This window comes from Cebus imitator, unplaced genomic scaffold (genome assembly GCF_001604975.1).
Source record: "Cebus imitator isolate Cc_AM_T3 unplaced genomic scaffold, Cebus_imitator-1.0 Scaffold592, whole genome shotgun sequence".
Lineage (NCBI taxonomy): Eukaryota > Metazoa > Chordata > Mammalia > Primates > Cebidae > Cebus > Cebus imitator.
The window spans coordinates 726,500-750,844 of record NW_016107907.1 but is presented as its reverse complement, the minus strand read 5'-3'; the positions used below and the strand labels follow the sequence as shown (position 1 = coordinate 750,844).

Here is a 24,345-nt window from a genome sequence, read left to right as displayed (position 1 = left end):
GAGGGGCCCGTGTAAGTAGCGCTAATTATCTTTGTTATCTCCACAGTGGCTCCACCCCGACTTGCCTGGACTAGGAGGGGCTGGGCTAGCGGCAGCCCACAGCCCTTCTTCCCATCTTCCTCCTCCCTCCCACCCTGGCTTCCACACCCACCCCACCCCCATGCAATGGTTCACTCTGTGCGCCTTTCTGTCAAGGCCGCCAAATTGGCCAAATCTCCGTAATGCTAAAAAATTGGTCCATTAGCTGGCAGGGAACATTGACAGGAGGGGAGGGCGGAGAGCATCACTGCCACAGATGTGCCAGGGGCAGGGGGAGGGGGCTCCAGAGCCAGCCCTATGTGTGTTCCTGCACATATATGTGTGTGCACGTGTGTGGGGTGCTGAGGCCCTGCTGTGTGTTAGATGTGCTACCACTCGGGGCGTTTACAGCATCACCTCATAAACCCCAGACAGCCCTGAGTGGTTGGTCCTGTTATTCCCATGTTACAGACGAGGAAAGTGAGGCTCAGAGACCAAAGGGGCTTGAGCAGGGTCGTTCAGCTGGTGTCAGGGAGAGAACTCACCCTCTGCTCTGTGACTCACTGGCCTCCGTGGGGCCCCTTCCCAGAAACACTCCATGAGCCTAGATTCTGAAGCCTCTGCCCTCATCCCCGCCTCCTGGCCCTGCCCCGGGGTTGGGGGGGGGGGCGCAGAGGGTGCTTCTCACTGCCCTGGAGCAGCTGGCTGGGGAAGTTTATCATGTTGGGGTCAGCCATGCCCAGTTGCTCCTTGTGGGGAGAAATGATGGATGTAGGAAGTGATCAGTGCCTGGAGGAGGACGGGGAGGGAAGCTCAGGGCTCCTGGCTGCCCCAGACTCCCTTCCTGGCAGGAGGGGTGGGCTTGGACAAGGACTGCCCACACTGGGCCACTCCGTGGCTGCCCTCCTGGGCAGGGCCAGGAGGCAGGGATGAGGGCAGAGACTTCAGAATCTAGGCTCATGGAGTGTTTTAGGCCACTGGGACATCTGGGAAGGGGCCTCACAGAGGCCAGTGGAATCACAGAGCAGGGGGTGAGTTCTCTCCCTGACACCTGCTAAGCAACCCTGCTCTAGCCCTTCCGGTCTCTGAGCCTCCTGTCCTATTTGGAAGTCATCTCACTTAAATCTAGCCCAGGTAGATATTACTGTCCCTATTCTGGGGCAAAGAAATTGAGGCCTGAAGAGGCTAAGTAATCTGTCCACAGCTAGTGGAAGGTGGTGATGGGATTGAATCCACATCAGTTTGACTCCAGAGTCTGGGGTTTCAATCCTTCTGCTCCAGTGATGGGGAGCACCTCTCTGGGTGTTGTGTCCTATCAGGACAGTTCGCATCCTGAGAATGTGTTCATTCATTCTTTCCTTCCATGCATATGAAGTACCTACTAGTGTCAGCTCTGTGCACTGGGGATGCAGAGACGAACCAGCCCCTTCCCTGCCCCCAGGCCCGGGCTGCTGCACACAGCTAGGCAGCCCCTACCCAACTCCCACAGCCCCAGGAAGCCCTGCCTCTCCTCTGGGGGCTGCTCAGCAATCCTCGCTTCTTCTCTCTCCCTCTGTTCCTTGCTTCCCGGATCTACTTAACTCTGAGTCAGTCCACCCAGCTGCCTGCACGCACAGGCCCCCATCCCTGCCTGTAAGAGGTGAGCACCAGCTAGTGGACTTCAGGACCTGACCTAACCAATTCTTGCTCTGCAGTTCCCCAGGCCCCCCATTTCCCATCCCAGCACCCCCACCAGATGAGTGGTAGGGACCTGGCTGGTGACTAGGGATACAGCTGCCCATTCCAACTGCCCTAAGGGAACAATACTTCAAGGCCAATGCCCTGGGCTGTGGTTGGGGACAGGGGAGGCTGGCAGGCTGGGGAAAGAGCGTTCTCTTGGCCATAACCTGTCCTGAGACACCACCAAAGGTCCGGCTGGGCTGCTGCATGGCCCTGGCCCCACTGTCTATTATGGACTGCATAGTGTCCCCCCAATTCCTATGTTCAAGCCCTAATCCCTAGCGGGATGGCATCTGGAGGTGGGGTGTCTGAGAGGTGATTAGGCCATGAGGGTGGACCCGTCACAATGGGAAGTGTTCCCTTCTAAGAAGAGAGCTTGCTTCCTCCCTCTGCTCTCTGCCGTGGGAGGATACAATCAGGGGACAGCACCTGCAAACCAGCAGGGCCCCAGCAGAAGCCGCTGTGCTGGCTCCCTGGTCTCACATGCCCAGCCCCCAGGACTGTGAGGATACACGCTCCTGTTGAAGCCACTCAACCTATTGTGTTGCCATCTCCCCACGAGAGGAGAGTGGGCGCCCAGGAGCCAGCCATGGCCCAGGAGTGAGGGGATGTTGAGGGACATGGGGCAACCCGGCCTCCATCTGTCTGGAGACAAAACTAGGATTCAGCTTCTCAAGTCCACATTGCCCCTTTTAACGTTCCCCCTCTGCAACTCTGGAGGGTAGCCAGGCACTCATGGCAGGGGTGGAGCACAGACTGCTTCAGGGAGGGCCGGCCTCTGATGCTGCTGCTCCCTGAGTAGTCCAGGTGGCAAGTGACTTTCTCCCACTTCTTCCCCCCGCCAGCTTGATTCCTTAGAACCCCTGGACTGACTGTGGTGAGGTGTAGTGGTCACGACTTTGGGCTCTGATGTCCAGCAGTTTAGGTTCAGGTCCTGCCTCTGACACTTCCTGGCTCGTAACTTGGGAAAAGCCCCTTTATTGTAAGCTGTGGTCTCACCTTGCAAAGTGGGAGGATAGTAATGGTACCTGCCCCTTGGCTGGTGTTGCCAGCAGTCAGTGAAATGCAACAGTGCCGGTACAATATGACTCCTGATGGTGGTGAAATTTCTTTGAAAGGGATGATGATGATGGTGGCGGTGTTAATGATGGGGACGTCAGTGAAAAGGATGAGGAGGTAGGTAATGGTGCTGGTGGTGGTAGCATAGGGGAGGATGACAAGGACGGGGTGCTGCAATTCAGGCCCAGTGAAGCAAGTCAGCGAGGCAGATGGGAAGCTTGGTGGTGCAGGGGTATGAAGCCAAAGGTGCTTCTCTGTGGGTCCCGTGCCTCCCCCGCCTGCTGTTAATCCCCTGCCTCCAGCCAGCCCAGGATAAGGCCGAGGTCTCTCCTCTTCCTGCCTGACTCTGGCTGGGCACTGGTTTGGGCTCTGGTCTGGCCATGGTCCCCTGGCCCCACCCAGGTCTCTGGGAAGCATCCACGAGTCCTGGTGGCTGCTGTGAGTCCCAGTTCTCCCGACCCAAAGGACCTGTCAGCAGGTGACCATGGGGTCCAGCACGGCAGGCATGGACTGGTGCCCAGGTCTTGAGCAGGAGTCCCAAGGCTGTGGCCCATCTTATGGGCTCTGAGGAGGGTCAGGGCAGGGCCGTGGACCTCAGGTGGGCTCCACAGGAGAAGCAGTCATGTGGGCTGCATGGGCAGGCAGCTGCATGCCTCTGAGTTTGGAGTCAGATCTTTTCACATCCAGTTCCACCACTGACGAGCAAGAGATGAAAAAACCTGGCTGTTTCATAGTCCCCCCGAGTCTCAGCTTTATCTCTGTCCTGACACGTGGGGTCATGATTGTATCTACCTGGCAGAAGTTGTTTATGCAGGTTGGGCGGTCAGCAGAACACCTGCCCCGGGAGGTACCCTGGAGACATTGCTGATTTCATTATCATGGCCGCCATCGTCTCTCAAGGGCTGCATAGACCCTGGCCTGTGCTGCACCCGGGATGGTCATGGGCCAGACCCAGGCTGAGCTGGGGGCTCCTGGCAGGCAGGCTGGGCTCGAATGCTTCACCTCCCTGACCCCTCCATGTGCCAGATGCCCAGCTCTTCACTGCCCCCACCCCCAGCCTCCCCCTGCGCCCTCTCCACAGGCTGGCGAAGGCTCTGACGTGTGAAATAAAAAGAGATTTTAATTACCTCTCAGCAAAACAGCAATTAGAGAGAATCACAGCACAACAGCGGTCCCCTCCTCCACTACCCCAGCCAGGTCCGCCTTCTCGCCTCCTCTCCCCGTAACCCCAGAGTGAGGCTGGATATGACAAGAAGTCCTCCCATTCAGCCCAGGCCCTGGTCCCTGTGCCCCGGGGGTGAGGTGGGCGAGCCAAAGGTCAGGAGGTGGTCTGTGCTGGGGATGGGGGCAGGAGGGTGCAAAGGCCGTAGGGAAAACCCCTAGATGACAAGCGCTGCTTGGGGAAGTGGAGCCTCCTGTGCACACCTCAAGGATGGCCAGGGCCCCATCTCTCTGGGGTCTGTGTTCTGTGTGCGGACTACAGGGCTTTCCATCCACACCGCCTGTGCCCTGGCAGTGCCTGTCCTTGTGTGTGTGGCTGGCATGCGTGAACACCCGTGTGTGCATGTGAGCCTGGCAGCAACCCGGGGCAGTGCAGCCCTCAGGATGAGCAGGCTGTGCTGAACAGGCAGCGTGTTCTCTTGCAACAGGCTTTTAAAATAATTGCCTGTGACCCTGAGCGGTAGCTCTCTGTCTGCTGGCTGCCCCCGCCCCAGGCCCCTGCTGCCAGGGGTCACTGCTCTGTCCATCTGCGGAGACTGGGGCACCTGTGCTGTACTTGGGGATGGGGCAGGGAGGGCGGGTGAGGTGTCCCCATGGGTGGCCCGAGGCTGGGGGTGGCGAGTGGTGGGTGGCTGATTGAAGGGATAATTGCAGGCAGCAGGCCCTAGCTAATGCATGCTATGATTAAGCCCCGTTACTGAGGGAGGCTGCTGAAGCATGGGGGCGGGGGTGGGGGCTGGGGATAGGCTGCCTGTTGGGGGCTGACAGCCTTTCTCATGGGAGGGGGAGCGGGCAGCCACTGACACCTCTGTAGTCCCCTACCTTCCAGAGCTGCAGCCTGATGAGGGGGAGAGCCAGGCCCTAGGGGTAGGAGGGACCCCCCCCACCCCACAACAGACACATACGCCCACCCCTGGGCAAAGGTCTGCAAGCCTCCATTCAGTTGTCTAGGGGCCAACCCCCACTGAGGAGCAGCAGTTTCCTGGCCATGAATCTTGGGGTTCCTGTGCTGTGAAGCCTCCCAGCCCCAATGCCAAGGAACACCATCTCGGGGTTGTAGAAGCCAGACGGCGCCGGGCACTGTGACTCACGCCTGTAATCCTGGCACTTTGCGAGGCCGAGGCGGGTAGATCATCTGAGGTCAAGAGTTCCAGACCGGCCTGGCCAACATGGTGAAACCCCAACTCTACTAAAAGTACAAAAATTAGCCGGACTGGGTTCTTGTAATCCCAGCTACCTGGGAGGCTGAGGCAGGTTAATCGCTTGAACCCCGGAGGCAGAGGTTGCAGTGAGCCGAGATCAAGCCATTGCACTCTAGCCTGAGCAACAAGATCGAGACTCTGTCTCAGAAAAAAAAAAAAAGAAAAAAAGTCAGACTGGCTGTGAATGGACAGCTGACATGAGGGACCACAGCTCACTGGGTGTCACAGACGCCAGCCGCCTGTGGTGGGGCCACAGATTAGCCTGGTGAGTACCTGCAATGTGTCCCCAAGTCTGACCCACTTGTCCCTGGGGAACAGATCTCAGCATCCATTTCCCAGAGGCCCAGAGCAGGTACATGACTTCCCTAGAACACAGCCAGGGCTGGGTCACACCGCATGTACCCTAGTCTCTCAGTATGGCCACTCACCAGCTGTGTGACTGTGAAAGTCAATCTCTCAAGGCCTCAGTTGCTTCCTCTGTGAAATGGGATAATAGTAGCACCTACTCCTAGGCTTGCCTTGAGGAGTGAATGAGGTAATTCAGCACTTACTGCCCGGGGCCTGGCCCGGAAGTCAGTTACTTCTGTCCTCAGCACTGTCTTTGCTCTCTGACCCACATCCTGTGGGAGGCAGAATCCTAAGATGCCCCAAGATTCCCAGCCCCTGGTGTACACGTGCACGTCCCACTATTATTCAACTGAACACAAATCTGGGGACTGTTGTGAAGGGATTTTGCAGATGTGATTAAGACAATGTCTTTAAGACAGGGAGATTATTGGAGTGAGCCTGACCTACACACATGAGCCCCTCAAAATCAGAATTCTGCCCAGGGCAGTGGTTCACACCTATAATCCTAGCACTTTGGGAGGCCAAGATGGGAGGATTGCTTGAGCCCAGGAGTTTGAGACCAGCCTGGGCAACACAGAGAGATCCTATCTCTTAAAAAATAAATAAATAAAAGTGAGAGTTTTCCTGGCTGGTCAATATGAGAAAAACAGAAATTTGAAGTAAGTGGAAGATTCCACTGGAGAGAGGGGTTCTCCATTGCTGGCTTTGGAAATAGAGAGGGCCTCTGGGGGCTGACAGCAGCACCCCCAAAGTAGACACCTTGATTCTATCACTTCAGGGAACTGAATTCTGCCACAAACCCTCACCTTTGAGGAGGTCCCTGGACCCCAGATGAGCGTCGCATCCCCAGCCGACACCTTGATTTGGCCCAGTGAGGCCATGGGCGGAGAATCGCATGCCGTGCCTGGATGGCCGACTACACGAGCTGTGAGCTCGTAAAAGCATGCATTCTAAGTAGCTGCGTTTGTGCTCATTTGTTTTGCAGCAGCAGCAAACTATAACCCTCTTTGGTAGTTCTGTCACAGGCTCTGGGACATCTTGCCAAGAGGAGAGCTTGGTGCCAGGCTGAGGGCAGCCCCAGGCATGGCTGGCACTCTCTGGTGACGCGTGGATATGCACCTTGCTGCTGGCTACTCCTGGCAGGCCCAAGAGGCTGTCGGGTGGAAGGGAAGGCAGGAACTTGGCACCCAGGCTTCCCCTTGGGGCCATACAGGAGTTCAGGAAACTTGTACCCAGTGGCCTGTCCTCCAATCTGACCTCTCATCACGACAGAGGAGGAAGTCTGTGGGAGCCCCTGCCATGCACTGTCCAGCCCACACCCCCAGAGTGGGTGGCAGTGGGCAGAGGTGGGGCAGAGGTGGGCACCGATATTCACAGTGATCAGGGTGAATCACCAGAGCGCCAGATCTACTTCTCCAGTCCTTTATCCCACAGTTTCACTCTAAGGAGCCTCTGACAATGCATGACCCTCAAACACACACTCTGGAAGGAGGCCCCACCAGGGCCAGGCCCCTGTGCCCAGTCCCCTGCCTGCCAATATCTCCCTCCCCAGACCCTCTGTCTCCCCCCCTGCACAGCCCTGCTCTCTCTCCTACAAGGGACAATTAGTGGCCTCAGCTTTAATTAGCTAACGATCCCCTTCAGCTCCAATCACTTGAAATGATGATGGAGTACTGGGGGAGGGGCTGCAGGCCCAGGGACCCTGTGAGCCAAGGAAAAGGACTTTCAGGCAGTTCAGGCTTCCCTGCCTGTCCCAGGCTCGCCCCTCCTTGCATTCCCAGGCAATGCGCCATGGAGACCCTGGCAGGAAGGGGTGTCCCTAGCCCCCATAGCCATATTTGCATCCCTCTTGTAGCAGGAGCCGAGCTCCTGTCTTGGCCTGTCCATCAGATGGGGAGCTCAAGGGACCTGCTTGTCAGCGCTCGAGGCCGCCCAGCTGGAGACTCTCCACCGCCCCCTCCTTTCTGTCCCCCTTCGCCACCATCCGACTTCCACTCTGCAAATCTGACCCCCACTCCTGACTCCCTGCCTTGTGGCCAAGGCCTTGCCACTTAGGTTGGGCAGGAAGGATGAGGCAATGGGGAAATCTAGGGTCCCAGCAGAGCTGAGGAGGAGAGGCTGTTATGAAAATACCGAGTCATAAGATAACGTCAAGTAGGGACACATGCAGTTCAGGATGTACCCAGTGCTATAGACAGAAAATGGCTTGGCCTCTTCAGATAGGGAAATCCAGGAAGGGCCCATGGAGGTGGGGACATCTGGAAAGGAGGCCAAGGTCCCGGCTGCAAGCCCTGCCCTGAGATGCCTCCTGAGGTCTCTGGGCAAAGCCAGCCTTGGCATCTCCAATGTAGTTCCTGGGCCTGAGGTCCCAGGCTGGGCCCCTGGCTCGGAGCTGTGGGTCCCCGAGTACCTTGCTGCCCCCTGCAGAGCTGTCCTTCCATCTCCCCGCTCGCAGTGTGCATGGCCCCGAGACTGAATGCAGCACACAGAGGGTCAAGTCTCTTTCAAAACCAAGTAGCTGCATGAAGCTGGGCATCTTCCTTTCCTTCCGTGCACCCCAGTTTCTTCCTTTGTAAACTGGGGCCAACGACAGGGCTCCCTCATGGGCTTACTCAGCGCAAGGCTCATTGTGGAGGAGCTAGAGGGCTTGGTGCACAGCATGGCACTTGGGAGCTGCTCCGCGTGTGACAGTGGTTGTCCTGCCCACAGTTGTGACAGGCCTGTCCAGGCTGGATCTGGGGCCTTGCTCTATTCAGCCTGGCCCAAGCTCTGGGCACCCCTGCTCTGGGGTTCATGTGCCAGGCTCTGGGCTGGGCACTGTGGGGCACGCATCACTCCCTGCCAGGCACCCTTGGGCACCTTCCTCAGGCGGGGGCTGTTAGGGGGCTCCTGGAAGCTTGAGATGGACCTAAAGGAGGGACACAGGTCTGGGGACACAGACCTGTGTCCTTCCTTTAGGTCCATCTCGGGCAGAGGGGACAGCTTGAACAAAGGCTGTGCTGTGAGTATGACAGCCTGGGAGAGTAGGGACACTCAGGGGAGTGTGAGGGGACCAGACCCAGGAGGCCTCAGAAGCCACGATGGCTGGGGCTACACAGAGGCTGTGGGCAGGAGCAGGCAGGGCTGCAGCAGCATCCTGGTGGGGAAGGAGGGAGAGACCCCCTTCTCCACTAAGAAAGGGAGAAGGAAGGGCCAGAGCTGGAGACAGAAACAGGTTGGGAATGAGAGGAGGAGGTGAGAAGTCTTTCCAAGGCTGGGTTTGGAGTGCAGTGAGTTTCCAGCACCAGCAGGTGTGGGTGGGACCTGGGCCCAGAGCCAAACACCTGGGCACAGCATCCAGGGGGTGGAGGAGGGCCAGGGGCAGGTAAGGTGGCACAGGGTGGGCAGGCAGAGAGGGACAGCTCGAGGCAAGACTCTGGGCCAAGGCCTTAGGATTTGGAGACCAGGCGGGTGGGTGAGACAACCTAAGTGTCCCTCAGCCAAGGAGGGTGACCCTGGGGACCTCTGGGTGGGAAACACCAGCACAGGCCACATGGAGAGGAGAGTCACTCAAGTCTCCATCCTATTGTATCCTATTTATTAAAAATAAATCAATAAGGGCTGGGCACAGTGGCCGACACTTTGAGAGGCCCAATCGCAGCACTTTGAGAGGCCAAGGAAGGCGGATTGCCAGGAGTTCAAGACCAGCCTAGGCAACATAGTGACTCCCGTCTCTACACAATAAAAAAAAATTAGCCAGGCATGGTGGCAACACCTGTAGTCCCAGCTACTTTGGAGGCTGAGGTGGGAGGATCACTTGAGCCTAGGAGGTCCAGGCTGCAGTGAGGTATGATTGCAGCACTGTACTCTTACTGGGCAACACCGCGGGACCTCATCTCTAAACAACAACAAAACACGATAAAATAAAAAGATGCCCGTGTGAGCCTCGGTGCTCTGCTTGCAGTGGTCGCAGAGCTGATCTGACCTGACCTTGGGAGGGCTGCTGGTGCGTGACGGAGGGCTTTCATGCACGTCCTCTACGTACTTATGTGGCTTAAGTATTTTAATGTGAGAGGATATTTACATGTTTCCCGTATAAAAACAGCATTGCTCTAGAGGTTGGGAGGCAACCTGGAGAGGAGACCATGCATGGCGGGACAAAGCGAATCACGGGTTCGGAGTGGAGGGGAGGCGTGCGGGAGAGAGGAGAAACGGCACCTCTTGTCGTCTGGTGGGTTCAGGACCCGAGAGCCTGGGCAGGTTTGTCTGGGTGCTGTGCCTGGTATATGGCCTGGAGCCCAGAGATACTTCACGCAGGGCGTCTCCATGAGTGATCACAGTTGTCACTTGACTTGATCACATGCATCCCTCGTCCTGGACTCCAGAAGGGGCTGTGAGTTACATGGAGGTGAAGAACAGGGGCTGCCGTAGGAGAGACCTATGCATCCAGTGGAGTAGGGGCTGTGGAGGCAGCATCTGATCAGAGGGGTGAGGCCATCCCCAGAAGGGTGGGTGGCGATTGGCTGGAGAAGGGGAGGGAGGAAAGGGGTTCCAGGCAGGGCAGCCAGAACAGCGAGTGCTAAGGCCTGAGGGATGAGGCTGGAGATAGCCAGCCACATTCTGGGAAATGGAAATAGATCTGAGCGACCAGAGGAAAGAGGGAGGTGTGGGGGCGGGGAGGCAGAGAGGGACAAAGAGAAGAGCTGGGAAGAGGCGCTGCCTCGTGGGCCACGATAAGGTGCGTGAGCTCCACCGTGAGGGGTGAGGAGGGGTCCTGGTGCAGAGGCCAGAGTGGAGGCCAGGGCAGCAGTCCAGGGTGGAGTGGGCCTAGTTCGGGGTCAGGGCCTAGCAAAGGAGCTCAGCTGGAGGTCTGGACACGGTGGAGGAAGCCTGCCCAGGAGGGCCGGCGGGTGTGGGGAGGTGAGAGGCCAGGCCTGGGAGCCCAAGGGCTGCCTTGAGGCACAGGAATCTGAAAGTCAGTGGGGGATGGAGATCCCACTGCCCGGCCAGAGGCAGGCCTCACTAGAGGCTCGGGCAGGACCGATGGGCACCCTGTCACCCCACTTGGTCATAGCAGCAGGGAGGAGTGGAGGCCTGGGGCAGAGTGCTGGGGTGCTGGGGCTTTGGGGTCTCTCAGTTCGACTGTGGCCCTGAGATTTCCAAGGCAAACCTGAGTCAGCACGTGGCGGCTGCAGTGGCTCCGGCCTTCCTCTGCCCCCTCCCTGCCACCCAGCCACTTGGGAGAGTCATTTCATTTCTCAAATTAAAAATCTATTTTGTGCCGTGAATAATAGATGGGTTGAGCCCCGAGAGGCCGGGTGGAGGACAGGAAGCTGGCTGGGGCGTGTTTTGTGGGCTCAGCTCAGAAGATGCCACAGGTCTGCAGAGATGTGGGGCCTGGTTGGACAGGGTAGAGGCTGGCGGGGCAGGTCCTGGAGCTGACGCCCTGTGGCGGCACACTGAGGCAGGACAAGGGATTCATCCCCACCCACATGCAGGCTGGAGAGAGTGGGTCCTACCACAAACAGTCTCCAGCTGGGGCCAGGCCTGGCGTTAGGTGGCAGCCCCACCTCAGAGCGAGGCACTTAGCCACCCACTTGGTGAACGGGCAACAGATGCAAGCTATTGGTGACAGGATGCGGTCCCCAGGGAGGGCTCCATGCCTAGAACCCAAATTGAGTGATACCCCGCTCTACAGGGTGGCTGGGATCTGCCCTTGGTCAGGGAAGAGATAGAGGTCAGGTTCTGAACCCCACATCTCTGCCCCTTGCCTCCCCTTGGGCCTTTGCTCTCCAAGTCAGCTGTGGCAGCACCCCACTGCTCCTCCAAGCTGGGCACCCAGCTGCCTCACTCAGGGCTTGGCTGGGTTTAGCTGGGCACTGCTGTGGCCTGTTGTTCTCTTGCTCATGAGTCATGGGGTCACCTTGGCAATTAGGGGTAGAAAGAGAGCCCCCCCAAAGAGTGCGCAAGCAACAGGCCAGACCGCTGGTGCCCTACTCCCCTACAGCGTCAGTTTCCCTACAGAGAAGGTGTCGAAGTCAAGGAAGTGGGCCTCCGACCCCTCTTTATTGGCAGTCTGTACAGGGCTACCAGGACTGAGGGGTCAGAGGGTCCAATTCCAAGTCAACTCCTGTAGGCCCTGGTTGCTGCTCTCTGGGGCAGGGCTGGGGGATGAGAAGTGAACAGAGCAGGTGAGATGGCGCCAGCAGGGCACCCAGCTGGGAGTCGTGAGACCCATGAGCAGATCAATAGCAGCTGAGCTGGGAGAGGGTGGCTGGAAGGGGGTCCCAGAGCTGACCTGGGAGGGAGGAGGAAAGGAGGAGGGAGGGAGAAAGGAGGGAGGAGAGACTGAGGGCCTGGAGGCTGCCCCCACCCGACCCCTGTGGCTGGAGCAGAAGTGTCCCTAGGGAAGCATATTTGCCTCTGTGCCTTTCTGTCGGAAGAGTCGGCTCTCTGAGACAATATCCATTTTTATATTTCTTGGAAATTTCACGGCATTCATTTTGGGGAAAATAAAAGCTGTCATTGCTGGAGAAATGATACCAATCAGGGCCTGAAAAGGCTGGAAAATTATCCTCCTGGAGACAGGAACGTTGAGGGAAAAATGCAGATTAAAAGCACAAAGAGCCACTTTGCCACCTCCCTGCCCTCCCCTCCCCCCTCATGGAATCACCACATTTTAAGTAATTCCATTTTTTCCCTCAGAATTAATAGGACCTGAGAAGGCTGCATTGGGCAGAGGATGACCCTGGGGTGGCCAGAGATGGAGGCAGGGTTTCCAGAGTGGGGGCTTAGACATGGAGAGGTGAACACACAGGCGACAGGCAAGACAGGGGCAGCGGCTGTCAACTTGGGGCCAGGGCCCAGGAGCTGGGCAGATGCACAGCCCCAGAGGACGGGAATGGGGTGATGGGTAGGTTAGCAGAGTCCCTACCTTGTCGTGATTTTTATCAGGTGGTGCTCCTTGGCTCTTACCATTGTTTAGGCCAATCCTGTGGGCTGGAGCTGGCAGGCCTCAAGGGCTGGTGCTTTGTGGGGTCCCCTGCTAGAGACACCAGATGGAGAGGGGGTGGGTCGGGCAGGGCAGAGAAAGCAGAAATTCCAGAAACAGTATCAGTCTTCCAAGGACCCCAAGTTCTCTATGTCCCATGAAGGCCAGGCTCTCTGGCCAAGGGAGGGAGGCAGGTAGAAGAGGCTCTGGCTCCAGGCATCAGGGAGGCCCCACATTTAAAACGCCAGTTCACCTGGAAGAAGGCAGGGGGTGGGTGAATTTAGAGTCCCTGCTCCCTGCCTGCCCACCCCTCATCAGTCCACATACCAAGGTCTTGAGGCTCAGGGCCTGTCTGAGGCCTGGGGCTGCTGGGCAGAGGGGTCAGGCTCCAACCCTTCCTGGCGCCAGCAGGGAGGCTTCTCTCCTTCTTGTCTTGGCCTTTTCTTCCTACCTGGGCCAGGGAATTCCTGAGCCGTGGTGCTGGGTCCAGCCAAGGCTGGGGAAGGTGGGGAAGGGAGCTGCAAGCCCTCTTCTTGCAGGAGTCCCCACTGAGCTCCCTTCACCAAGGGATAGATGAAGGGGGCGAGGTCAACCAGAAGGCCTGGTGGAGAGCTGATCCAGGGGTTCCAAAGAGGACAAAGACGCCGGTAGTGAAGGTGCGCTCTGCGCCAGGGACTGTGCTGGCAGATACAGGAGCAACTGACACCGCCCTCAGCCCTTCGGAGGAGTCCTCGGCTCCTCATCTCCAGCTCCAGCCCCTTTCTAGCCGGCTGGGAGTGGGGACGCTGGATCGGGGGAGACCCCTCGCTGGAGTAACCGCTGGCTTTACTCGTCCCGGAACGCGGCTGGACCCTGGAGTCCCCGACCGCAGCCCGCGCACGACCCGCGGGAGCCTGTCTCCGCGGCAGCAGACCCACGTCCGCGCTGCCACCCCGCTGCCAGGTGGCCCGAGAGACGCAGGAGGAAGGAGGGGCGCGTGGGGCGGGTGGAGGAGGGTGGAGCCGCCGGCGCGCCCCCTCCCTCGGGCCGGCGGGCGGGCGGCGCGGCGGGCTCCGCGCGGCGGCAGAGGAGGCGGCGGGCGCTGGGAGGCACCGGACGCCCGCGCCGCTCCGCTCCGGCTCAGGCCCCTGCTCAGGCCCGACTCTCTAGGTCCCCGCCGGCTCCGGCGCGCACCTGCCGGGTAAGTGGCGCCCGAGTCCCTGCCGCTGAGGCCACCATCGCAGCCACCTCCGTCGCCGCCGCCGCCACTGCACGGAGCCTCCTGGCTTTGTCTGCGTCCTTTCGGCTGCGGCTGCGGCTGCGGCTCCCGGGCTCGGCTCTCCGGCTCCGCGGACTGCGCGGCACAGCGCCAGGGCTCGGGGCTCGCCGGCCAGCTCGCGCCCCGCCGGGGATGAAACTTCGCCCAAGTTTGGGTTCTGGGGAGAACCTGTTGAAGCCAGCAGTGGCTCGGGGCGGGGACAGAGATGGTGGGGGTGGGGGGAAGAAACTGGTCTTGGGTTCTCCATCAGGGCCATCCAGTGGGTGGGCTGTGTGTCGGAGACCCTGGGGCGTTGGCGCGCGCCCCTAGAGAAGGGGCGAGTGGGCCGTCGGGCCACCAAGCAGAAGGAGCCAGCAAACGGGGTTGGAGTGGTGGGTCCCGCGGGCTTCCGTGAGGACGAAGTTTGGTTCTTTGGCCGCTTTCTGGAGCGTATGTCTGGGTCCAGCGCGCAGAGCTGGAAGTGCCGCATAGACGCTCCCCTGACCGCACCTCCTCACTCCAGCCTCCGCTCCTTCCCCTACCTCACGCGGCCTTGGCTGGGGCAGGTCGTGGACAATAAAGACTAAGGGAAGAGGGACGGCCTTCCAGTGAAGGCCCACTACGTGCCAGGCCCCGTGCCCAGCGTCTTTTGCTTCCCATCGGGGACCTCCCAACCCTGCGGCCCGCACATGTGTGCAGGGAGGGGACAGGGGAGAAGACTCCATTGTGCACGCGGGGGTGGTGGCCCTGCCGAGTTCTCCTTGTCCTTGGATTCCGCAGTGAACGAGGCCCAATGCTGGGGCCTCAGCACTCAGGACTGAGCACCTCCTCTTGGTGCCCTGGAGCCCCGTCGGGCTGCGGCGCCTCCTGAGCCTGCCTCTGCCTTTCCAGCAGCTGCGGCCCCGGGGCCATGTGGAGGACAACGAGGAGGCCGGCAGCCACGAGCATCCCGTAGCCCAGGTGGCCCAGGGCTGCAGCGCGGCGGCCTCAGCGCCATGGAGCCGCCGTATTCGCTGACGGCTCACTACGACGAGTTCCAGGAGGTCAAGTACGTGAGCCGCTGCGGCGCGGGGGGCGCGCGCGGGGCCTCCCTGCCCCCGGGCTTTCCCTTGGGCGCTACGCGGAGCGCCGCGGGGGCCCGGGCCGGGCTGCCGCGTTGGAACCGGCGCGAGGTGTGCCTGCTGTCGGGGCTGGTGTTTGCCGCCGGCCTCTGCGCCATCCTGGCGGCTATGCTGGCGCTCAAGTATCTGGGCCCGGTCGCGGCGGGCGGCGGCACCTGTCCGGAAGGCTGTCCTGAGCGCAAGGCCTTCGCGCGCGCCGCTCGTTTTCTGGCCGCCAACCTGGACGCCAGCATCGACCCATGCCAGGACTTCTACTCGTTCGCCTGCGGCGGCTGGCTGCGGCGCCACGCCATCCCCGACGACAAGCTCACCTATGGCACCATCGCGGCCATCGGCGAGCAGAACGAGGAGCGCCTGCGGCGCTTGCTGGCGCGGCCCGGGGGTGGACCTGGCGGCGCGGCCCAGCGCAAGGTGCGCGCTTTCTTCCGCTCGTGCCTCGACATGCGCGAGATCGAGCGACTGGGCCCGCGGCCCATGCTGGAGGTCATCGAGGACTGCGGAGGCTGGGACCTGGGTGGCGCGGTGGAGCGCCCGGGGGTCTCTGCGCGATGGGACCTCAACCGACTGCTGTACAAGGCACAGGGCGAGTACAGCGCCGCCGCGCTCTTCTCGCTCACGGTCAGCCTGGACGACAGGAACTCCTCACGCTATGTCATCCGCGTGAGTGCGCCCCCCCCCCCCAGCCAGCTCCCCGCCAGCGGCCGCAGACCCGGGGCCTAGTGGCCTTGCCCAGGGGTTCTTGCGCGCGGGAGGCGGGTGCGCGAGACGAGACTAGGGGAGAAGAGAGCAGCGGAGGAGAGGGGAGCGCACAGCCGCAGAGCGCCAGGAGGAGGGCGCAAGTAATTTCCCTGGGGTAATTGCGGTGTTTAGCGGAGCCGCGGGAGCCGCAATTTCCCAGCCCTCTGGCAGGCAGTGAGGGCCAGGAGGGAGGGGCGCGCCGGCGGGTTGGGTGGACATCTCAGCGAGGGCTGGGGCTGGCCCCAAAGCTAGGGGTCCCAACAGTCAGTGGAGGATCTACGAATGTCCCTGACAGATAAGAAAAATGCAGGTGTACAGGAGTAAGATTGGGCGTCCCCAGGCTGGAACAGTCAGGGATGGGGGCTTTGGCCATTTAATCTGGGTGAAAAGAGGGGTTGGGGTCTGCGTGCTTCTGGGGCTGTACCCATGGATGTCTGAGTGCACTCTGGGCATTGAGGGGGGATTTCCCTCTGTTTAGGGAACTTGATGGCATGGACCTCTGACCTCTGGCCACTGTCTTCCTCCTCAGATTGACCAGGATGGGCTCACTCTGCCAGAGAGGACCCTGTACCTAGCTCAGGATGAGGAGAGTGAGAAGGTGTGGGGGCATGGGATGGGGAGGGAGGGAAGGCCTGGGGCCCCAGGAGGGGTGGACCTGGGCTAGGCCTGCCCCTGTCCCTGGATGAGCCCCCTCCCCTGGTACAGATCCTGGCAGCATACAGGGTGTTCATGGAGCGAGTGCTCAGCCTTCTGGGTGCTGACGCTGTGGAGCAGAAGGCCCAGGAAATCCTGCAGGTGGAGCAGCGGCTGGCCAATGTGAGCAGGCCAGGTTGGCGGCTGCCCCTGGACTTGGGGGAGGGCACCATGGAGCAGGGCTGGGTCAGCTGTGATCTCTCTCCCAGATCACTGTGTCAGAGTATGATGACCTACGGCGAGATGTCAGCTCCATGTACAACAAGGTGACGCTGGGGCAGCTGCAGAAGATCACCCCCCATGTGAGTGTGGCCTAGTCCTTGTGGGCAGGCAGGGTTGGGAGCAGTTGGACAAGCCCTTCCCTGTCCATGGACTCTCATGTTCCCTCATTGCCTCTCTCTGCCCTCCCCCATCTTCTGTGGCCCTGCCACTCCCAGCCTCACTGTCCCTGTCCTTGGCCTCACAGTTGCAGTGGAAGTGGCTGCTAGACCAGATCTTCCAGGAGGACTTCTCAGAGGAAGAGGAGGTGGTGCTGCTGGCAACAGACTACATGCAGCAGGTGTCCCAGCTCATCCGCTCCACACCCCGCCGGTATGGCTGTAGATCTGGCATTTTCTGCCCAGTGGCCACTAGGTCCCTCCCCTGCACCCTGGACCTATCTGCTGGGTGGGCTTTAAATTTTCTGCTCTGCATATCTGGGATGACCTCCTGCCCCATCTTTGTGTGGTTGTCTGGGTACTGGGTCCAGCAGCAGGTTGGGGAGAACAGGTGGGGGTGGTACCCTTGATGGCTCATATGAACATCTGTCTGGACACCCACTGGCTTCACCTGGCCCCCAGGGTCCTGCACAACTACCTGGTGTGGCGTGTGGTGGTGGTCCTGAGTGAGCACCTGTCCCCGCCATTCCGTGAGGCGCTGCACGAGCTGGCACGGGAGATGGAGGGCAGCGACAAGCCACAGGAGCTGGCCCGGGTCTGCCTGGGCCAGGCCAACCGCCACTTTGGCATGGCACTTGGTGCCCTCTTTGTACATGAGCACTTCTCAGCTGCCAGCAAAGCCAAGGTGGGCTGCCCTAGTTTGGGTGGGGAGGATGGTGCTGAACTGAGGGTGGACCCCTCCCAAGGCCATGGTCCTAGCATGGGGAGCCCCACATGTCCCCCTGTAGGCAGGGGCACCGAGCCTTGCTAAGGACTCAACCCGTTCTGAGGCATTAGACTGCTCTTCCACAAGCCTCCTCCTCCAGGAAGCTCATATGGACTATGAACTGCAGGTGGACCTCCCTGCCAGGCCCCAGCCGGCCTTCTCAGCAGTGCCCAGGAGGCGTGGCCTCAGGGATGTCTGTGGTCATTGCTGGGGCAGTTTCCTCTTCTATCCCGTGAGCTCATTGTTGGGGGTGCAGGGCCTGGATCCCCACCTCCAAGGTGTCCTCTTGGTGCTCAGCACTGAGATTTGGGCTTAGAAAGTGCTGCTTAAAGATGGGGGTACCCCTCCTGCCAGCAGTGATGGACCAGAGTGAAAGATGGCTGAGTTGACCCTTGCTCCCTGACCCCTGACCCTCAGGTGCAGCAGCTGGTGGAAGACATCAAGTACATCCTGGGCCAGCGCCTGGAGGAGCTGGACTGGATGGACGCTGAGACCAGGGCTGCTGCTCGGGCCAAGGTGAGGGGACTCAGTGCCATCTGTCAGCCCCATACACATTGAGCACCTGCTGTGTGCCAGCAAAAGAGAACAAAAGGGGCAAAGAGGCTTTGTGGAGTTGACCAGGCCTGCCTCCGCCGTGAAGCCCATGGTGAAGCCCACTCCCAGGCTGGCCTAGTGCTCGTCCCTTTCTTGGTTGGGGGATGGGGGAAGTGCTGTATCCGGAGGGCCCATGCCACGCTCACCTGCCCTCGGCCTGCAGCTCCAGTACATGATGGTGATGGTCGGCTACCCAGACTTCTTGCTGAAACCCGATGCTGTGGACAAGGAGTATGAGGTGGGGCCCTGACCCTGCCTGCCCAGCCTGTCCACAGACCCTCTAACTAATGGCTCTCAGGAGGGCAGGTGTCCTGCATAGCCAGGCTGTGGCCCGGTCTGCAGGTAGCCCTGCCCTGCCCTGCCTGTCGCTGAGTGCTGCCCCGCCTCCCGCAGTTTGAGGTCCACGAGAAGACCTACTTCAAGAACATCTTGAATAGCATCCGCTTCAGCATCCAGCTGTCAGTCAAGAAGATTCGGCAGGAGGTGGACAAGTCCACGTGGGTGCCTGGCCCAGAGCTGGGGGTCAGAGAAGGGTTGTGGGGAGAGGGCAGGAGCTGGTGGGGCACATCACCTCACAGTCACGCAGATGTGGGGGGTTCGTGGGCCAGCACAGGGCATGGGGTGGGGGCGGCAGGGTGACCCCCAGACTATCAGGAGATGGCTGATGAGGATGCTGTGATGTGAGGATCATGGGGAGGGCGTGTGTGCCCCTGTTCACCCCAGCCTCCCTCCACAGCTGGCTGCTCCCCCCACAGGCGCTCAATGCCTACTATCTACCCAACAAGAACCAGATGGGTAAGAGAATGTGTTCATACACTGGGCGGGGCCGGCTCTGAAAGTGGGCAGGTCTCCCACTGAGCACCCCCTTCTTATAGTGTTTCCTGCGGGCATCCTGCAGCCCACCCTGTATGACCCCGACTTCCCACAGTGAGTACATAGCTTGCCCTGTTTGTGGCTGAGGGCAGGGCTGGCACACAGACCTTGTCTACCAGGTGTGTGTCGGCGTACTGTGGCTATGACTGCCCCAGACCCAGCTGGGTTCAAGAGTCAGGACAGTTGCGGACCCTGGCTCCCCACTGCATCCTTGGTTATTTAGGTTTGTCATTTGTAACTTCCTGGGGTCTTCCTTACTTATATGAGGCTTGTTTAGATGTTTCAAAGGTGGGGCAACACTCACGATGAGGTAGGAGGCCAAACCCCACGTGGGCGCGTCCGTTTCACTCCTGTCTCCTCCAGCTCTGTTTTACCGTCCAGTCAGCTCTGTTACATGTAATTTCCTAAAAGGCAGCTGGCTATGTTCCACTGGCAATCATATAGCCCATGAGGAAGCAGAGGCACTAGTGCCCCTGGACCACATGGATGCCTCTGTGGCCTCCGTGGGCCCCCTTCTGGCCTGGCCAGGGGATATCTGGGTCCTGGGCAGCAGCATGGGGCTCTCAGAGGGTGGTGAGGGCTGGACCTGATGCTGCTGCCGTGGGCCCAGGTCTCTCAACTATGGGGGCATCGGCACCATCATTGGACACGAGCTGACCCACGGCTACGATGACTGGGGTGAGGCCTGTTGGGGCCCACGGGAATGGCTGGGAGGGGGCAGGACAGGCAGTGGATAGGCAGGGTGGGGGATGGGTTAACTGGGGCTGGTACATGGGGAGGGAAGGGGAGGAAGGTCTCAGCCGGCTGCACTGCTCACAGGGGGCCAGTACGACCGCTCAGGGAACCTGCTGCACTGGTGGACGGAGGCCTCCTACAGCCGCTTCCTGCGAAAGGCCGAGTGCATCGTCCGTCTCTATGACAACTTCACTGTCTACAACCAGCGGGTGAGACCCCACCTGCCCCTTGTGCCCCTCAGGCCTGGCGGGGCACGGGCTGGGAGCATCGCGCACACCCTTGCACACATGCACGTGTCCAAACAAAACACGTACCCAGGACCCTGCACACACACTCGGTTCCCACGCACACTCACGTGGACACATGATGAGTGTGCACAGACTTACGGAGCACCAGGGCGTCGGGGGGAATGAGGAGGGTTCCCTCAAACTCTCTGGGCAAAGGAAGGAGAAGGGTGGTGGGAATTAGGGGCTGGGGCCCAGGGTATCAATGCCTGAGGGAGGCCACCCGGGCCCCAAGCAGCCCCTTGGCCTCTTCTCTTCCCGGCAGGTGAATGGGAAACACACACTTGGGGAGAACATTGCAGACATGGGCGGCCTCAAGCTGGCCTACCACGTGAGCAGCCTGCCTGTGCTCCACACCTGCTGTGGGAGGGGCGGGGTGGATGAGGACTCCAGGAGGGACAGAGCTGCCCCTCCCTGCCCACCCTGCAGAGCTCTGGCCTGGGGCGGGGCAGTCATGTGCTGGGGATACCATCCATTGGAAGAGGAGGGATTCACAGTCCCCCCGGGGAAAGCGGGGAGGGCTGCCTGGATGGAGGACAGAGAGGGAGCAGTCCCCAGGGCAGATGGGCACAGCAGGTCCATGCTCTGTCTGTCCCCAGGCGTATCAGAAGTGGGTGCGGGAGCATGGCCCAGAGCACCCGCTGCCCCGGCTCAAGTACACACATGACCAGCTCTTCTTCATTGCCTTTGCCCAGGTGGGCCAGGTGGGGGATTGGACTGGGACCCTCGGGGTGGGGACACTGCATCCGGGGTCAGTCCCAGCCCTGCCTTGCCCAGGCCTCGCATGGCCAGCCTGTCTCTCAACACCTGTCCCCTCAAAGGTGATGGCCCTGTGGCGCTGAGGGGGACTGTGGACTTGAGTGCTGGGCGGGGGGCTGGGCGTGGTGCCTGGCTTCATCTCCCCCTCCTCCCTCCATCCCACTCCTGGACCCAGAACTGGTGCATCAAGCGACGGTCGCAGTCCATCTACCTGCAGGTGCTGACCGACAAGCACGCCCCTGAGCACTACAGGTATGCCACCTGCCAGCCTGGCCTTGTCCACTCCCTGTATTTGGGTGGTATTGAGGGCATGGGAAGGAACAGAAGTCACCCCCAGTGGCTGGAGTCGGGGTGGCTGCAGGGCCCCACACTGTGTGGGTCTCTCCCCACCCCAGGGTGCTGGGCAGTGTGTCCCAGTTTGAGGAGTTCGGCCGAGCTTTCCACTGTCCCAAGGACTCGCCCATGAACCCTGCCCACAAGTGCTCCGTGTGGTGAGCCTGGCTGCCCACCTGCACGCCCCCACTGCCCCTGCACGGATCGCCTCCTGCCGGCTACCAGGGCAAGCATGCACCCGGTGCCAGCCCCGCTCTGGGTACCACCTGCCTTCCAGCTCCTCCAGGACCTGGCCCCCCTGCTGCCCCTCACTTCAGGAGGTGCCTGGAGCAGGGGAGAGGTTGGACTCTGGGGGCTGTGGGGGAGATATGCTGGGATCCCCAGATTCTGCTTTAAGGGGGCCAGACCCTCTGCCAGGCTGGATTGTACGGGCCCCGCCTTTGCTGTGTTCTTGCTGCAAAGTCTGGTCAATAAATCACTGTACTGCTGCCTTGGCCTCTTCATGGGTCCCCAGGGCAGGTGGAGCTGTAAAGAGCCCTCTGCAGGGAGGCTGGGGTGCTTAGCACGACACAGACTGTGGAGAGGACCTGCTTGTCTCCTCCTTGGCCACCTGTGTCCAGCCTCCGCCCCCCCGGCCCCTGCTCCTCTACGTTTTCCGTTTTCCACCATTACTTCCCTGGCCCAGCTGCCCTCCCCCAAAGCCTTGCCCAGGGCTTCTTGCCCAGTTCTGGGACACCCCTAGATCAGCCTCAGGGCCTGGTGACCCATATTCCAGGGTGATGCTGGGACTTATGTTCCCTGCAAGTCTGAAATGGGAGAAGCTTCTGCCTTGTCTTGGCCTGGCCCTTGACCTCAGCTTCCCTGGAGAGGGGGATTGTGACCCACACTACGCAGAGGTGGGGCCAAGCCACAGGACATCTCGGCCTCTCCTCCAGCATGGAGGCAGGCTCCTGGGGTGCAGAAAGGAGAAGACTGGTAGGAATGGTAGGCTCCTGGCGTGACGTGGGGGGACTGAGGCAGGGAGTGCTGCCCAGGCTGGAGGCCACCAGCTGGCCCTGCCTGATCAAGAAGAGGCGGCAGGGGGAGGGGAGACTCTCCTACTGGGCAGCCCCATTCAGGGATCCCAAGTCTGCATTGAGGGGGACCAGTGGGCACCTGCCCTTCCTCCCAGGTCTGTTTTCCTTCCTTTGGGGGTGGCCTGGAGGGCTTAACCCTCCCTGAGCACCGCCCAGTGCGGCCATCCCCATCTCTTGAATTGAAGTGGCGCATCTCTTGCCAGCCCAGCTCTTGTCATTCTGCCTAGACAATGCCCGCCTGTGCTCTGTCCCTAGCCTTGAGAGAGCTTTAAAAAGTCCTTGTTACCTGAGCCTCCGGCAGGACAATCACTCGTGGCCCTGCGGAAGAGGTGGGAACTAAGGACACCTAGAGTGGCAGGTCCGCGATGGGATGGAGCCCTTCCTCCTAGTTTGCAGGTGGCTGACACTGGTTCCAAGGTGTCAGGGAAGACTGCAGAGGCTCGGTCCTGGGCACCGGGCCCGGCTTGGAGCTGCCTGTCAAGGGCTCCTTCACCGCATGCTCTTTGGAGGACCCCAGGACCCATGCTGGTGCTGTTTTCAGACCTTTCTTCCTGAGCTGGGCACACACGTTTCTTGGGCAGCTGGAGCAGAAAGACAGTCAGTCATTTTTCTGCCACTCTCCTGGGTGGGGCCTGGTGTCTGGGGCCCTCCATACCCCGAGGCCCACCCCGTCCCTCCTACCTGGGTTTTTGGTTGGAATAGGGCTCTGCAGGCCCAGCCCCTCTTGCCCTCACCCCAGGGCCCCCCAGTTTCCCAGCTCTCCCATGACCAATCCGTCCTGTCTCTACACCAGCTTAGGGGAGGCCTCGGCATCAGGGGAGCCTGTGGGGTGAGCATCCAGCAGAGCCATCAGACAGTGGTCCCTTTTGCCACACTCAGGAAATGCAGTGAGGCCAGGACCCTCCTGGGGCCAGGCTGCTTGCCTCTGTGCCCACTGAGGATGCAGTGAGGATGGGTGCTGGGAGGGGCCTGGGACAGGACATGAGGTTCCTGGCTTCCCGGCTGGTCCAGAGCAAGTGGCCTGATGCCCAGCAACACCGTGTGCCACCCGTTAGTTCCCAAACTGCTTTTTCAGACAGGCCCTAGGAGCAGCCCCACTGTGGCCCAGTGAGGTGGACAGAGAGGCAGGGACAGCCCCTTAACAGTTGGGCCATGTGCCACACCCAAGGTCACATTGTTCATGATGTCAAGGTCTTGTGGAGCTCGGGTGCCAGCAGGTGTCAGGATGGGTGCATCACCTGTTCCGCTGGGAGACCAGGCATGTCATGTCGTCCCAGCCATTTCTTGGTCTACCAGGCCCTGCCCTAGGATCTGCATTGGGCTATCGCTGACTGTGGTCCTGCTGGGGTCGAGGAGTGTGAATGAGCTCAGCACAGCTACCCACTTGGCTTCCATTTCCCTTGTGTTCAGTGAGGGGACATCAGCCCGGCTGTGAAGGCCCTTCCCGGGCAATTCTAGAAGTGGCTGAGGGGTGTGTCATTGCTGGGCTGGCTCCATCCATCCCCTAGGGTGGGTTCTCCCACACAGCGAGCACAGCTCACTGGGATAACAGAAGACAATCTTCGGCCAAGCACTTAAGAGCAGAAAAATGAAGGAGCTGGGATGGTTTATAGCTGTGCTTAAAATTCTAGACGTCTGGCCCGGCGAGGTGGCTCAGGCCTGTAATCCCAGCACTTGGGGAGGCTGAAGCAGGTGGATCACTTGAGTCCAGGAGTTAGTTACCAGCCTGGGCAATATGGGCAAAACCCCGTCTCTACAAAAAATGCAAAAATTAGCTGGGCATGGTGGTATGCCCCTGATATCTCACCCACTTGAGAGGCTGAGGTGGGAGGATCGCTTGAGCCCGGGAGGCAGAGGTTGCAGTGAGCCATGGTCGCGCTTTGCACTCCAGCCTGGGTGAGAGTGAGACTCTGTCTCAAAAACAAACAAACAAAAACCCAGAAAAACAAAAAAATCTTCCAGGTATCCACCTGTGTACCCAAGTTCAGCGGACGATGCTGTCCCTAGCAGTGTCCTCAGGGGCTGGCTGGGCCTGTGCACCAGGTCCTGGTTCTGCCATCCACAGCTTAGTGAGTAGGCCTTGAGCCCAGGAGTTTACTGCCGGGTGACCTGGCAAGGGAGGAGCCCTCTGTGGGCCCCAGCGTTGCCATCAAAAGCAAGAGGTAAGGGGTGCCCGAGCCCTGGCTTGCAGCTCCGCGATGAAGGGTAGGCATGCCTGTCCC

At 60.2% G+C, this 24,345-nt stretch overlaps 1 protein-coding gene across 7 annotated transcripts; it reads left to right on the top strand.

The window, feature by feature from the left end:
- Positions 1–13,601: 13,601 nt before the first annotated feature.
- LOC108294608 (endothelin-converting enzyme-like 1) lies at positions 13,602–21,533 on the top strand. 7 transcript variants are annotated; one of them, XM_017516520.2, is made up of 18 exons: positions 13,602–13,717; positions 14,669–15,555; positions 16,163–16,231; positions 16,339–16,449; positions 16,536–16,628; positions 16,793–16,917; positions 17,166–17,388; positions 17,887–17,985; positions 18,227–18,301; positions 18,457–18,560; positions 18,800–18,858; positions 18,939–18,990; positions 19,547–19,614; positions 19,756–19,880; positions 20,221–20,286; positions 20,555–20,650; positions 20,890–20,966; positions 21,110–21,533. In XM_017516520.2, exons 2-18 carry the CDS (start codon positions 14,770–14,772, stop codon positions 21,207–21,209), a joined length of 2,328 nt encoding a protein of 775 aa, XP_017372009.1. In that variant the 5' UTR covers positions 13,602–13,717; positions 14,669–14,769; the 3' UTR covers positions 21,210–21,533. The 7 variants fall into 7 exon arrangements, with proteins under 7 accessions (XP_017372009.1, XP_017372007.1, XP_017372011.1 ...); XM_017516518.2 differs by having other exon boundaries at positions 13,608–13,717; positions 20,555–20,659; XM_017516522.2 differs by having other exon boundaries at positions 13,608–13,717; positions 14,666–15,555; positions 21,168–21,533.
- Positions 21,534–24,345: the final 2,812 nt, after the last annotated feature.

Bases quoted from the DNA above. Each gene is read 5' to 3' on its own strand.
- LOC108294608 (XM_017516518.2), top strand. From the start codon at position 14,770: ATGGAGCCGCCGTATTCGCTGACGGCTCACTACGACGAGTTCCAGGAG. The intron at 16,450-16,535 runs GTGAGCAGGCCA...TCTCTCTCCCAG, and splicing joins TGGAGCAGCGGCTGGCCAAT to ATCACTGTGTCAGAGTATGA. The intron at 16,918-17,165 runs GTATGGCTGTAG...CCTGGCCCCCAG, and splicing joins ATCCGCTCCACACCCCGCCG to GGTCCTGCACAACTACCTGG.